Raw genomic sequence first — 16,448 nt, 5'->3', positions numbered from 1 at the left:
AGGTCGGGATGCCTGTGCATGTTTCACATGTCGTCTCCCTGCAGAGGACGCCGCCGTTACAGGTATCCACACCTAACATTTATTAATCTGAAAATTCACAGGTGCCTCTTATACACTCGGCAAGAGAAGTGAAGATGCATGGAGGAAGAGGTGAGGGAACAGCCGGTCGGATGGGAGGAGGCACAACATTGTTTCCATGGAGGGTTTCAATTTGTACAGTGAGCACAAACTTCAAAAAGTATTTACAAGAAACAATCAGTGATTCATATGGTGTGATATTTACAGTCATTACAATGGGTCGTGTTCAGTGTTTGCAGTAGAGCAAAGTCAGCAAGTGGATCTGAAATCTCTGAACTTCAGTACTTCTCAAAACAATTTTGCTTCGGTTTAATCCACTTTCAGAGAGGGACCCCCCCCTCCCAGATGGGAGGAGTATGTGGTACAATGCAAACGGCTTAATTGATTAATTAACAATCGATATTCACTCTTAATTACGTTTCTGCATAAAGGAACCAAAAACACTTATAAAACAGTCAGTCGTAACAAAATAGCCGCGTTCTCATTGAAATAAACTCATAAAAAAAAAAACTTTGTACAGATCTTTTTATACAGGAATAGCTTTTAAATTGGATTGTTAACCAAAGGAAGACACATTGCAGACATCGATTTTTACACAGATTGCATATGTTTTTCTCTAAGGTGGTCTATAGGTTAGTCGTTTTACCTAAGCTTATTTGCATGATAGTAAAAATTGCATACAACATTAATTTGTGAAGCTTGTAACATGAGTTGCTTGACGTACAGCACTTTATAGGCAACCTTTAAAGCACATTTCTCCATTTAAAACGTTAAGACACTTTGTTTTTACTGCCCATCAAAATTACATTTATAAATACAAAAAGATTGGTGATATTTAAAAAAAAAAGAAAAGCACTATGTAACATAAACTTTCCAATAAAGTAATTACATCAAAAACACTGCATGAACTGCAAATAAATAATGGAGGACAACATAAACAGGGTGTATTTCACATTTCCAACCATGTGGCAATTCAGAAAGTTACAGTGACAAAGGTTTCGCAAAATAATCTAATATCGGCAGTGCCATATAGTACAAGGCATTTGTCGGCATAGTTTCTTTAAGACTGTATTTTTTTATAGTTACAATATATGTCTTTATATTTATAATATATATATATATGTATTTATATATATATATTTATATTTCTTCCCTAACAAATAATAGGTGAAGACTGAGCTGTTCTGGGAGATGCACCCAGGTGGGCTGTTTGCCTTCCACAGTTTGGAGTCATCCACAAATCACCTTTTGCACTTTTTTAAAGGAACAACTAACCAAATCTGCCAGCAGGCCCGGACTCAGTATCTCATCGTTAAGGCCTTGTCAACCACTTGGTCCTTGATTTCATACATATGTTGTTTGTTTGTTTAAAAAAAAAAACCAGTTTAACACCACATACATAAACATTTACCAAAGTCCTAGCAAACTCCAGGGGGATTTGTTTTCTTTTAAATAGAATCAGTAGCTCAAAAAAGGTGAAAGTAATTCAGTGTAAAACAGACATCGAGTGCAGTCAGCAAATATCCACGGCAACATACTTAGAATAACTTTGTGCAGACTATTTAAATGATGCATCAGTCTTTACAGTAAATAATACAAGTTTTACAAAATTCAAAAAGCAATACTTGTTGTATTACTGAGTCTGAAATGGGCTTTCCAGTGTGTGAACACTCATGTCGCATAGCCTGTAAGTCTGCAATTGATTTATAAACACTAGTCATACAGTCCAGATGCTGTATGGATTAAAAACACTATTATTTCTTCTGTATTCCATCACTTATTGTGGTGGTACGGTCAGAGCATTACCTTTTAGTGTGGTCATTAGTCTCTGTTTGTATGAGAAGACTCTGGGTCTGTTATTCAGACCACATGGGAGAGTCTTACACCTTGGCTTCATGCTCGGACTCTGGCTGGGCCTCAGAGCGGCCCATGTGTTCCTCCATCTTGATGGAGAAGATGGTGCTGTTGGTCTGCGTGCCCTCGTCCAGCTCTTTCAGCAGCTCCCCGCCCTCCCTGAAGTCTGACAGCTCTTCTTCAAATGCCGGGCTGCTGCTGCTGCTGCTGCTACTGGTACAGGTTGTACTGGTGTTGGTGGCATTAGCGCTACTGGGCTCCTTTGTCGCCTTGGTTGGGTGGTTGATGTAGAAGCGCTGGTTCTGGAAGAACTTGATGATGGTGAGCTTGGGCAGGTCCAGCTGAGCTGACAAGGTGTGGATGGCCTCCTCATCTGGGTACAGGCCCACATCCTGGATGAAGCTCTGCAGGATGCCCAGCGCCTCCAGGGAGATCTTGCCTCCACCGCTCCGGGCCTTGGCGCTCCCCCCACGGATGCTCTCGTCCTCCGTCTCAGCTGGGGAGGCGGTAGAGGGCTGACGAGGGGGGAGGCGGGGTCCAGGTGTGGGCTGCTGGGACAACGGGGGCTGTGAGGGGTGCTGGAGGGGGAGGGGTGGAGGGTGCTGCTGCTGCTGGGAATGGGGCAGCTGAGCCTGCGGGGGGAACAAGAGGCAGGGATGTTATCAGCCAACACTTCTCAATGCCTTCATACGGCCTTTCAGTAGAATCAATAGAGCTGTGTGGAAAAAACTTTCCATGTAATATCGCCCTGAATGTAATCAGCAGATAGGATTTGGGTAGTGGGAGATTAAGTCTCATTGTGGGGGGGCAGAAGCACTAGAAACACACACATACACACACATAAACTGAAAGGCACATTGACTCCTACACACACAGAATTCATGGGGAAACTGGCCTCTGTATTCTCTCCTCTGCCGCTTATCAGGCTCCATTCAAATCCGACTGCCAGGCAGCGATTAAGCAGCTCCGTCTGCGCACAATTCACTTTGCGATGGTTTTGCTGATTTGCCACAGTGTGGGAATGCTATCGATGCCTTCTGCTTTGCTGTCAGCATCCTGTCACTATAAACACATGACACACTACTCCTAAAATGTCTCATTGTTTAGATGGAGAGCGAGTGAGAGCGAGTGGGCAACTCATGGTCCCTATTGACCGCGCAGAATGGGCGCTCTTTTATTTTCATTTCTGAGTCAGACACTCCAGAAGTGGAGTTTCGTAATGATGTTTGTAAAGCAGCTCTCCAATGCGGCACTGCACCGAGGCTGGTTCACAGGAGCATCACACGGAGCTCTGGTGGTTCAGGTTACAATGCTGTGAGCCGATCTGGCTTCAGCCATGCTGCACTGTACTGCACCTCTCATCTGCAAGAGGCAGACGCTTTCCGTTCACATGCACCAAAATGTTCACGTCGAGACATTTAATGAGACAGTTTGTAGGATGTGCACAAATGGTGGCAATTTAATGTTTCATGCCAGGTAACAGGCACAAAATAATCAACCGCAGGTGTGCTGTAAAACAACAAAATAAAAATAGTAATTCAACTTCCTTGACGTGACAATTTCATAATAAGTGTCAAGGCATGTGCAAAACTCAAGACTTTCAAAATCCTTTTTGAAACCTGTTTGCTAAAAAATACTCCGTTACCCAATTTAGATGCAGTAAATGGCAGCCTCTGCAAAATACCGGCCATATGTTTCTAAATAACCAAATATCTGATCAGCCGCTCCGTGGTGACACAGACTTTTAACAGAAGTATTGTTGTGCTTCATTAAGACGTTTCGACAGTGAGCTGAATCCTGCTGATCTTTTCCATTCATCAGCCAGATGTCCCCTATAAAGCAAGTCTGTTAAACAAGTTAAGGCTAATGATATCTTTGAAAATAGCTTTCATTAAAAAGTAGCAACTTTGAGCTATTACTATTTTTTTAATTAACTGAGCTCATAAAAACTCTTTAGAGTTGTTTATTACCAATGCTAGATAAATGAGTTGAATGAGTTAAGATTTAAATTAAAGGGAGGGGGAAAAACACAACTTTAAACCTCATCAGCTGTGTATTTGATGCAGCAGAAACTTTTGGGAAATGTCGACAATTAATGCAGTATATACTGTGTGTGTGTATGTGTATACCAGGTTTTCTACCAAAAAAACAGAAACTACCTATGGATTGTGAACAAAAACCATGTCCCCAACTTGGGAAAAATCAAATTTTTGGGTCATTGGTTAAGAGCTAGTGAATGAATGTTAAGTCTATGTAATGTCCTCAAGAGTGACCTACACAAATGTGTGTGTGTGTGTGTGTGTGTGTGTGTGTGTGTGTGTGTGCTTGCTTCTCCTCACCTGTGGTGGGTCTGCAGACATGAACAGCAGAGTTGGTGTCTGTGAACACATACATCACAACCGACATCATGTATGTGCATGGGTGTTCATGCGTTATTTGCTGTCTGTCTCCAGTCCCACATACAGAATTGATCTGCTCATGTTTGTGTCCGTGTGTCTTGAGAAGTGACTATCGCATGCACTTTGTGTTTATGTGTGAATTAAAACACATGCATACAACCCCCCCACACACACACACATCAACAGCCTCACATTAATTTTCTTTTCTTCCAAACAAATGACTAGGTGGTGGGTTTAGAGCCTTGCTTAAGAGGACTTTATAAAAAGAACTGCTTGTTGACTGCCACACTGGCTCAAACCAGGGTGTCATGCGTTGGATTTTATGGGTTGTATTTATTGTTTTCCCGCCTCCTCACCTGCAGGGGGTCGCTGGAGACATGCAACATGTGCGGTGGTCGCTCAGCGTGGTGCTGCTGCCCGGCGCTGCTCTCCTGCTCATAGATGGCATCGCGCTCAGCCTGCGACAGGCTTAGGAAACGGCGGATCATGGACAGATTCTCCCATAGCGTGCGGTTCTCTGGAGTCGGGTCCTCTTTCCAACGCAGGAGTTCACAGAGCCAGCCCTGGAGCAGGCAGACAGACAGACAGACAGACAGACAGGCAGACGGGGGGGGGGGGGGGAATCCAGAAGGAAGGGGAGAGAGTGTGGGAGAGAGAATGGAGAATGATGGAAATGAGCAAAACAAAGCATTGTGTTTGTATCCACACTGAGCACTAAAACACCACAGAACTTTCACCATGTTGTAAAAAGGTGCCCAATAGAGATTTTTTATTTTTTTTATTTTAGATTTTTCCACCTTTTTTCTTCCAATTGTACTTGCCCAATTACCCCACTCTTCCGAGCCGTCCCGGTCGCTGCTCCACCCCCTCTGCCGATCCACGGAGGGCTGCAGACTACCACATGCCTCCTCCCATACATGTGGAGTCAACAGCCGCTTCTTTTCACCTGACAGTGAGGAGTTCCACCAGGGGGACATAGCGCGTGGGAGGATCATGCTATTCCCCCCAGTTCCCCCTCCCCCCCAAACAAGCGCCCCGACTGACCACAGGAGGCACTAATGCAGCGACCATGACACATACCCACATCCAGCTTCCCACACGCAGACACAGCCAATTGTGTCTGTAGAGATGCCAGACCAAGCTGGAGGCAACACGGGGATTCGAACTGGCGATCCCCGTGTTGGCAGGCAACGGAATAGACTGCTATGCCGACCGGACGCCCACTTGTGGCACCGTAGAGCACATTAAGAAAAGCGGGTCCCGGTATCGTTTGTATCACGGATTCGTCCAGCATCTGCACGACGACGCACATGCACACTAAGCATGGGGGTGACATACTACACATTGCTGCAAAGATGAAGACGAAGACGAAGAAGACAAAATATCAACCGAAGGAAGTGAAGCAGCTGCAATGCAAGTGAAGAGACAGAAGTCAAAATGTAATAAAAGAACAGAGAAAACGAAAGACAAAGAAATCACATTATTGGCGAGGCAGTTTGATAGGTGGTGGTAATGTGATTTATCTGCCAATAAAAAGAAGAATATTTAAAGGTGATGTAAACAATACAGCCTTCAAAACATTAAAAAAAACTTCTGTAAATGTTTTACAAGAAAGAAAATATATTCAACAAGTTTGTTACGCCTCAAGGACACACACATAGTGTTTTTTTTAGGGAAAACCTTTGAATGTAAACCAAACCAAATTGTTTAGAAGGAAAACTCCTTTGGACAGCTTTAACATGCTTCATGATGTACAGTATCATGGAACATCACGTGTACCATGTGACTTTCTCGGGAACGGCAGTATGCGAAATTACTCCTACACTCCTGAGAAGTTTACCTCTGAAGAAAATCATCACGGTAAATGTGTGACTTTGATTAAAAAGATTAAGTATATATATATATATATATATATATATATATATATATATATATATATATATATATATATATATATATGAAGTTTGAAGATGGCAGCTGGGATAATGCATGCTGAGGCTTCTGTACGTTCTCTGCAGTCATACTACGTGAGGAAGAGACGGGTTCTGCAAACCCACACCTCCGCTAAGAGACAGGAGGCCTGTCTGTGTTTTAAACAGTCCAGCAGAGGGCCACGAGAGCGCGAGCCGTGTGGTGGAGGTACATTCCAACATATTTTGGCCGGACATACGGCGCGTGTGAAAAGGCCTCCCACTGCAGACAGGTTGATCTGTCTCACGTGACACGAGAATAAAAAACAGGCAAGTGTACATGTAAGGCCAAACGAGACAGGCTTTAGAGCAGCGCACGCATAGGCACAGATGTGCAAAGTACAATTAAGATGATGTAAAGCAAAAGATACAGAGATGACAGATGTGCAAAATGTAACTAGCTTGAGTGATAGTCTGAATTGCTTTTGTTAGTGCTGGTGTGCACATCAGCATATTGGGGGGTGGGGGGTGGGCTTGTTGTGGTAAAGTATATGGCTTCTGTAAACACAGGTTGTGGTATGTGCGTGGTGTGTGTGTGTGTGTGTGTGTGTGTGTGTGTGTGTGTGTGTGTGTGTGTGTGTGTGTGTGTGTGTGTGTGTGTGTTCATACAGCTGATAGATCCAGTTGTTTGACTTTACTGAACAGGTATTGCTGGAAAACTTGTGGTCTGGCCTTCTGGTGTACGTGTCCTCCATTGACCAAACACACAAGTCTATTTGGACCAACTTACAACCATCATGAACAGCCAGCGCTCAAAAGCTTTGATTTTGTGATGATCAGTTTTGGTGAAAACAAGACTTTTTTTTTCTGGTCGGTACTAGACTGGTTGCCATGGTAAGGGCATTTTGTGTGGGGCAAAGGGAAGGTAAGACGTGCACTAGGAAGCAAAACATCTAAAACTTATACCATCTGGAGAGAGAAAGAGAAAGAGAAAGAGACAGAGAGACAGACAGAGAGAGGGCGTGAGAGAGAGCGAGAGAGAGATGGATGGGAGAAGAGGAGAGATGAGGAAGGGGAACGACAGGGAGAGAAGGAATCAAATAGGAACAGTGAGGGGTGTGTGTCTGTGTGTACGCGTGTGCACATAGGTCTGTGCGCCTGTCCTGGCGCGGTGACAGTGCAGTGCTGTAATCTCCCGGCCAGTGTGTGGCAGCACCTTTCATTTCCACAGGATTACACCAAGCTGCTGGTCTGCTCTCTTTCTCTCTCACTCACTCACACACACACACACACACACACACACACACACACACACACACACACACACACGGCAGAGCCATGCCACCACACACTGCATGCAAGAGATAACTCAGCAGTTTGGTTGTCCCCTGCTCCAACTCCTCCAATAGACCACATCAAACCCGAGAGACAGAGAGGGAGAGAGGGAGACACACACACACACACACACACACACACACACACACACACACACACACACACACACACACACACACACACACACACAGATAGACATGGGGGGGGGTAAAGCCTGTATGCCCACCTTGTTCCTTTGCCACGTTTATTGTTGCGTTTTTAATTTGCATGCAGAGGGATTTGGAAGGCGCTCCAGTTGGGCTGTCTGCAGCTTCAGCTGATTCTCCCCGCCTCTCTCCCTCTCTCTCTCACCCTCTCTCACACACACACACACACACACACACACAGATGCACTCACATAGCAAATGCACACGAACGCTGAACACACACCAACTCAAACACTCCCCAAACCATCAGGATTAAACCAAAAATACTGGGGCCAGTCAAACAAAAGCACAACATGAAGTCCCTTCCAAAGCCAGCAAGTTCGTTTGACAAATTAAATAGACTTTATTAGTTTGATGGTTTTGAATGCTGTTTTGTATTTACTCTTCTTTTAATCACATGTGATTCAGCTTTCTGCTTTCTCAATTCCAGTCGGAACTCCGAGTGAGCTGAAATAAACGATCCTGCAGATGAAAACCGACACTGGCTGAAAGTGACTTGTTTGTAAAAGAAGGTGAAGCATCTCCTGAACAGTGCTGTGGTCAGAGGACAGTCAGCATTTTCCATACAGGTTTCCACAGCCTTGTTTGTGTTTGTCTAATTGCATTGCTTCCACAGGCCAGGCACAGAGACAGCAAGGGACAGAGAGAGAGAGAGAGAGAGAGAGAGAGAGAGAGAGAGAGAGAGAGAGAGTGAGGGGAGAGAGAGAGTGGGGGGGCAATCCGGACATTTTTTCACTGTATCAAATTGATAGATTGGCCATAAAAGTTTCAAAAATACAGTTGGAGGTATGAGGTCCCCCTGATTGAAATTAATGGCTGGTCATCCAGTCTTAAATATTAATGCCGTCTCCTGCACTTACAGTTTAAATATAGTTTATCCACCTCTCATTTCTTTTATATTCTTTCCATATATATATATAAATATATATAAAGCAGCTGATGAGTGTGTTACACACGAAACAGGCTTGTACTGCTATGTATGAAAACTTTTTTTCCCTGCGTCTGTGTTGATATTCTGCTCCTCATTAGTTGAGCACTTCTATCAACACCACTGCCGGTTTCGGAAAAAAACGCTATATATAAAAAAGTCGTCATTGCTGTGGTGGCGTCTCTCTACAGTACGCGCACATTTGAATGCAAGCTGTTGTAAGAAGTGTACAAGTTATTACTTAATAATAATAATGATAATAAATTAAACTTATATAGCACTTTTCTAATACTCAAAGTTGCTTTACAATAAACGGGGTGAAAGAAGATGACAGATGAACATAACCCAGACATATAGGGGTGGATGGGAAGGGGGGCTACGAGAGGGAGAAGCAGCAGCCACACACGATGCCAGCAGTGCTCCCCAACTTGGACAGATACAAAAGGGAAAGAAAAACAAACATCATAAATCCCATAAATCACAGATGAAGTCTGAAGAGGTGAGTCCCGACCATTGACCTGAATGTGGGCAGCCTGCAGCAATAGAGAGTAAAGGTACTTCTACCTTTACTCTCTATGTGAGGTTACAACCATGTCTAGGAGTTCGGGAAGAACCTGTGCAGTTCTCAGCTGTTCCAAACAGTTGTGGCAAACTTCAACTTTGGAAAAAAACTGAAGCGAAATACTCGAGCCTTTACATCATGAGGAGTGGCCCTGTCTGAGACCATACTTTACATTGATACCCTGGGCGTGCAGAGGACCAGGATGTTCTCCAGAAGTAGATCAAGAATATTAACAGAACGGACTTTGTTTGCAGTAACAGCAGCACGGTGGGATTTGGTTAACAGTAGTCAATCTCTATTCATCTAGGGTTAGGTTTACTACCCATGCTGCTGTCACCATCGGCAGCCATGGATGTATATTATCCATGTCAGCAGCACACCGACTCACTATGACTTGCCACCGCAGTAATGGCGGCGCCACTAGAGGGCAGAATTCACAAATCGGTCGCCGGATTCGTCCATAACTTCAGCATTTTTTGGATTATAAAAAGTATCTTAATAACTTTTGTTCATGTCGCTGCCCGATCTCAGTCAACTGTAGATGTGAGTCGCACACGCATGAGCGCAAACAGTTTACCTAGCTTTAGTATGTTGTGAAAATAAAGACAGGTTATTTTTAGTTTATCTGGTGTTCCTCCAGTTATCCAGTGTTGAGATCAGCAGTGAATGATTTGACGATCGACTTCTCGTTTACTTTCAAGACTCATCTCTGAATACATAATGTTTTGACACTGTTGCTGCCCAATTCTAAGTCAACCGTACACATATGTGACTCACATCTACGGTTGACTCAGATCGGGCAGAGACACAGACCAGCATTGGTCGAGCGAGCTAGATAGTGAATGAAGTGAATGAATTAGCCACTCCAGGCTACTGCCTGGTGGGGATAATTAAATTCACCAACAGATTTGTCTAAAGTAGTAAATAAGTGAAGCTTACTAAACATCTAAACCACTGCCTTTTGGTCTTTATCAGGGTCTGTTAACATGCATACTAACGGTGTCTGTGGTAACTAGTTAATCATGGCATAGAGCTTTGTAATGCAGATTAAGTCTTGAAAATGGTTTGAAAGACAGGTGTTGGGAACTGGTTTAACAAAGCAATGAGAAAAGCGAATAGGATTATCAGGCTGCGTTGGCACACACCTATGACATCATTACACACTAATCCTCAGCCTCTAGGTCACGGCTGCTTATTTATGAGTGGTATTTAAATGAGGGGAGCGGCTGTCCACCATCACCAATCTCACCACACACCCGTGGGGTGACGAGGTGCTGTATTGAAATGGTCATGATAAACTCATCACATCATCACGCAGTCCAGCAGTGACACCCATTCTATGGCATCTTGTATAAATAGCAACCGGGTGTTGTGATGAAAATGTTTTGCTGACAAAACAATGGCTGAATTCATGTGTGAGATTCACCCAGCGATGCAGAGCTGCTCAATGGGTGTGTGCATGTGTGTCTGTGTGCATTGCAGTCACAAGCTCCCAATGAGAGCATAGGCCTGCTCTGTTAGAGAACAGCACAGTATTCAACCCCCCACCCCCCCACCCCCAACACTACCAATTCAACCTCCCCAGCACAGGAACACATTATTCCATTTTCTGGCTTTGCTATGAAACCAAAGAGATAAATAGAAAATATGAGTCAGACAGAGGGCTACCACAAGGCCCAGTCCTCACCTTGTGGAAATAGCAAAAGTTTCGGGCATGTTTGACCATTCATGGGATAGTTGTAAGTGTTTTTGAATGGCTTTGTAATGCCACTAGGAGGTACCGTGTAGTCTGCAGGAGTGATGACATGTGAGGTCACATTGACTCAATGCTGAGAAACTCCACCGGTGTCACTCTCCACAGACAAGATGGTGGAAGGTGACTGGGAAGGCAGAGAGGATAAATTAGACCAATAGTGTGTTTTAGTGCAGGAAAATGGTGGTAAAAAAAAGAAAAGAAAAAACATTTAATGTAATGCCCAGCCACCCTAGTGCTTTAAGTCTTACTCACTATGTGCTGAGCCGACATGATGTCCGAGGATTTAAAGGTCCCATGAAACGGCTTCAAAGGCCTTTGCTCCAATTAAAAATGTTGCATGTTAAAAAACAAATACAATCTTACACTTTCCAAAACTGGCACCTGTCAAATGTGTTCAGTATCAATTTTCTGCATTTATTTGCATCTATTGGAAATATTTTAGAGTTGTTGGACCGGGATGATTGACTCAAAAAGCGCATAAAAAAATAAAAAAATGCACTCGGTGTGCAAAGGCGCCACAAATTTACACAATATGGCATATATTCAAATGAAACGGTCTGGTCAGGTGGGATGCTGTGGGGGGAGGGAGATTGTTTTAACAGGCAGCCAATCGTGGCTGTGCATTTTTGGAATAACATGGACATCGGGTTGTAGAAGATCACTCGTCTTCTCAGTCTCCCTCCCTTTCATTCACTGGATATTTTTATTGGAGTACGCCTGCAAGTGCAGGGTGATGTAATTTAAAAAAAAAACTGTTAACATTCTTATAAACACAAAGAATGAAACATGTTTTGTTAATTTCTAGAATAGTGTTAAATACATGTAAGTTAAGTGCAGATCAAGGTGCTAACAAGATTGAAAATACATTTTTTCATGTTATGGGGTTAAAATCGTCCATGATGAGGGAGTGCTGCTTAAAAGTGTCCTTCAGAGATGGATATCTTAGTTGTATGAACTCTGTTTTCAATCATTCACATAAATCCGTTTATATCATAATCTATCTCCCTAACAGTACACTTTTTTATTAACCATGGGTTTATACTTTTCCTTTAAAGCCGGTTTAGGCAGCTTGCTTTCAGTGTTATTTGTTAAAGTTTTCATGTACCTCTTACAGTAATGTGTAATTCAGAAGGTTGGAGGGAAAATTAAGCCTCTGTGTGAAATGCTGCATTTGTATTCAGGATCTCAAAATCGAACCTCCCGCGTTGGCCTCAACCAATTAGAGCAGCTCTCAATGAAGGGGCGGGCCCACTGCTTGTCAATCATTCGTGTGCGCAGGTTTCCTGACATGCTTCTTTCTTGTTGGTTTTCATCCGTTTTCTTGTGTTTACTACAGACAGACTAAATAGCGTGCATCTCAGTAAATAATTCACCTTTAAATGCTAAAGGGCTTCACAACATCAGTGTTAGTGTAACTAAGATTCACTGATTTTTTTTTCTCCATGCATCGGTTAAAACAACTGCAATACATTTTACTCTCTAAGGCATATGGACAGAGATCGTCACACAAGGTGCTGCTGCTTTGGAAATAGCGATCTTTATAAATACTTCAATAACAGTATTTCAAAACATGCTGGGACTTTTTGGGAGGTGCACTGTCAAAATTGTTCACTTCTCTTCTCCAAAGTTGCCTACCCCAGCTTTACCTCATTCACTGATTATCAGCTTGACTGCAGCCATTACAAAGTGGGTCCAAACACACACAACATTTCTAGCTCCTTCCTTTCCCCAAATTGTGAATGATCCAACAGAAGGCAAGGCGAAGGATGATTTGTCATTTGGGGTCAGGTAAGAAGTTTGAGGGGAGAAGAAGGAAGACACAGGACAGTCATTGTTGTGGCTGACTGACTGGTGGAGGACGAGACCGGGGGAGGGAGAGAGGCCAAGACATTTGTTGTTTTGTTAATAAAAGATTTTACGTCATAGTTTATACCACTTTGGCAAAATCTTAAATTGACAGTCATGTCAATAAAGCACTACTGACTTGAATTCAGAGGAAGACAGAGAGACAGAGAGAGAGCGAGAGAGCGAGAGAGTGAGAGAGAGAGAGAGAGAGAGAGAGAGAGAGAGAGAGAGAGAGAGAGAGAGAGAGAGAGAGCGAAAGCTAGAATGCAATAGATGGAGAAACTGACAGAGAGGAAGCAATACAGGGAAAAAATGACAGGGAGAGAGAGTGAGAGAGAACTAACATTACAGGAGTAGAGAAAGACAATGCGTTATTGTCCTGGTTGTCTTGTTGAACCTGGCAGAGAACCAGCTCCTGCAGACAAAGCTCTGCGGATAAACACAGCAGATAACTCACAGTATGTTCAAACCTGTTTCTCCTCCGCCACCGCCGTGCACGCTCGGCCCCAAACCCGACCTGGGCTGCCTTGTAAATACATTACAGCATAGGGGGCGGTGTGTGTTTGTGTGTGTGCACATGTCTGTGTGTGTGGGAGCATGTATGTGTGTGGTTTGCCCATCTGCCCATCGGGGGGGGGGTTGTGCAAATCTACCGCAACAATAACCAAAAATCAGCAGCACAATACAGGGATAGGTCTTTCAGGGCGGGCTGGGGGAAGGAGCTGTCACTATGTTAATAGGAGAGCTCTGAGTGTCTATTCAAATGCTCTTTGGCGTATGGTGAAAGAGGGGCCGTGGGAAATGGGGTCAACGGCCTAAATTGAACTCTACGGAGCGTCGACAGACGAGAGGTCTAGCAGGGATGTTTAAAAAAAAAGTCATATGATCGACTAACTTGTCCGATTTTCTCAACAGGATGCCCTGTTTCGCACGCACACATGCATGCATGCACACGCACGCAAACACACACACACACACACACACACACACACACACACACACACACACACACACACACACACACACTCACGGTACAGGCAGTGCAAATACACCTGGGGATGTGGGACTTAGTGCTTTGTTTAACTACACTTTGACTGTAGTGGTTGAGGGAAACAGTGAGAGCATCAATACAGTAAATCAAACTCAGCACGCAAATCTTCCCTTATCTACAGAATACAGTTTTACATGAATTTGTATTCATTATACTCAGTAGTAGTGGTCTATCTACTTTTAGTTCCACAAAAAAAAAAGTCATTCAAAAGAAACAAATTATTTGCTAAACATATATTTTCTTGTTTTCTTTCCAGGCTGTTTAGACACCTTTGCGTTTACTGCTACATGGCTGGCCATAACCCCACCATCTGATTCCCATTCAGGCTGGGCCGGCACATCCACAAGCAGGCATGGCAGCAAAACAGATGGGTAAAACAGACATCTTTTTTGAAGTGACAGGCTCTTAGGAGAGCTGGATTTGTGGCTATGGAAACAGATGATGAAATTTCTGGTCCTCAAAATTAAAGAGAAAAAAAAGAGAGAATTCTCTTCTCTTTTGGTGATTAAAACCCAAGTCATCTATAGCTTCTGAACCTTAAACCCAATCTCTCTTTATGAAATTATGTTGATGTCACCCATGTCTTGTCTGACTGGATGCCAGATTGATTAACTCAACACCTTTGTGTGGAGACGACAGCGGCCGAGTTTGAATGGACACCAAGCTGCTTCCCTCCGTTCTGACAGTGACGTGGAAGTCTTGGCCAAATGGCAAATGTTTCCCGAAGGGAGGTTGTGACCTCTGCAGCCACAATAAGCAAGCTGACAACAATAACGGCAGTGAAAGTGACAATGACATACATTGCGGAGGCGAGGCATGACACAGCAGGAAACAGCCCTTTCTGTGTCAGCACTTGCTCCCAGAAACAATATGAACCCGTTGTGCATCTCGGTGCAAGTCATGGATGCTGGGCCAGTAATAAAAATGCAAAAGGAATTTCCTTGCAACCGAACAGGAGCAGACGGCGACTGGGGCAGAAAAACAAAACTAGATGACCAGTACCGGTGCTTACAACACATCTGTATGGTACCAAAGTCTTTCCAACCTCTTTCTTTTCGTTTTTTTTTTATTTTTCCCCATTTTTCTCGCCAATTGTACTCGGCTAATTACCCCACTCTTCCGAGCAATCCCAGTCACTGCTCCACGCCCTCTGCCAACCCGGAGAGGGCTGCAGACTACCACATGCCTCCTCTGATACATACCAGCCGCTTCTTTTTACCTGACAGTGACAAGTTTCACCAGGGGGACGTAGCATGTGGGAGGATCACGCTATTCTCCCCAATTCCCCCTCCCCCTCGAACAGATACCTCAACTGACCAGAGGAGGCGCCAGTGCAGTGACCAGGACACATGCCCACATCCGGCTTCCCACCCGCAGACACAGTCAATTGTGTCTGTAGGGACACCCGGCCAAACTACAGGTAACATGGGGATTCAAACCGGCGATCCCTGTGTTGGTAGGCAACGGAAAAGACCACTACGCCACCCGGACACCCCCGGGAAACCATGATGCACTGCAACCATCTCCTCACTGCCACGTTGAGTAATGACACTAAAATGGACCGTTTCTCAACGTTAAGAGGTCTAATTATTAGTTCACTGTCAGTGGACCAAAATGATTTGGGACTTCAACCCATCCAACATCTTCCTTTGTTCAAATATATGCAGAAAAATCAGGTCTCTCTGTTTTGATTTTAGTGCTAATGAATGATTCTTTCATGTGGCTCTTCAAACTGTAATTTAGCATTGAAGAAAATACGATACCAGCTGGCATCATGCCGATCCAGGACCAGTATTCTGCCTTGCTATCGTCAACATGTCAACACCGCTGCTCCACAGTGTTGTGTGTTGAATACAGCTGATGCAGACTGGGTTGTGAATGCACAGAGGACCACCAAAACACTCAACACACCAAGTCTGACATCATACAAACAGAGTCAACTACAGAGCCGACATTACAAAACACATCAAGCACCTACACCGAGTCTGATTCCATCAATTATAAGTGCTTGATTGAGATTTAATTCAAAGCTGGGCTTTAATTGCTAATATCGGAGCATGATTAAACTGATAAATCATGACTGATCTAATTGAATTAGGGATTGAAATAGCGGGAAACCAGTAAATTGTCTGTCAGCTAAATGAGCCTTCTGAATTGGCCCACAAGTTTGCATGCATATCATAAAAGTGTACAAGTTATGAACTTTACAGACTAGCGCTTGAAAGAAGTGCACGAGAAATATGATATAAGAAACAGATAATGTGAAATATAAAGCTAATTTGAAATGTACAACTAATTTTCTAACAGTTTTTGCTGAATGCCCGATGACTGAATTATGGGTTTCAGGCTTTCCACACCATCACCACCTGGAAACTAAAAAACAATAAAAAGCATTTTGAAAAAGAGCCCTGCATGTTAAGTTTACTTAGCGCTGCAGAATTCATCCTGACTCTCAAACAGAATATTTCAAGAAGTGGTGAAAAATAAAAAGCAAACAAAGTCTAAAATGTCGTCAAACACGACG

At 43.7% G+C, this 16,448-nt stretch overlaps 1 protein-coding gene across 1 annotated transcript in view; it reads right to left on the bottom strand.

The window, feature by feature from the left end:
* Window positions 1-1,126: 1,126 nt before the first annotated feature.
* LOC130117828 (DNA-binding protein SATB1) overlaps window positions 1,127-16,448 on the bottom strand; it is a 72,289-nt gene continuing 56,967 nt past the window's right edge. The window contains exons 10-12 of the mRNA XM_056286072.1: window positions 4,688-4,894; window positions 2,191-2,564; window positions 1,127-2,127 (exon numbers count right to left, since the gene is read on the bottom strand). Of these exons, the coding sequence (XP_056142047.1) occupies window positions 1,959-2,127; window positions 2,191-2,564; window positions 4,688-4,894 (750 nt within the window). The 3' untranslated portion in view covers window positions 1,127-1,958. The remainder of the gene's footprint in view (window positions 2,128-2,190; window positions 2,565-4,687; window positions 4,895-16,448) is intronic.

This window comes from Lampris incognitus, chromosome 9, assembly GCF_029633865.1.
Source record: "Lampris incognitus isolate fLamInc1 chromosome 9, fLamInc1.hap2, whole genome shotgun sequence".
Classification (NCBI taxonomy): Eukaryota; Metazoa; Chordata; class Actinopteri; order Lampriformes; family Lampridae; genus Lampris; species Lampris incognitus.
The sequence above is the reverse complement of the archived record's forward strand: the minus strand, read 5'-3'. Positions and strand labels throughout refer to the sequence as shown.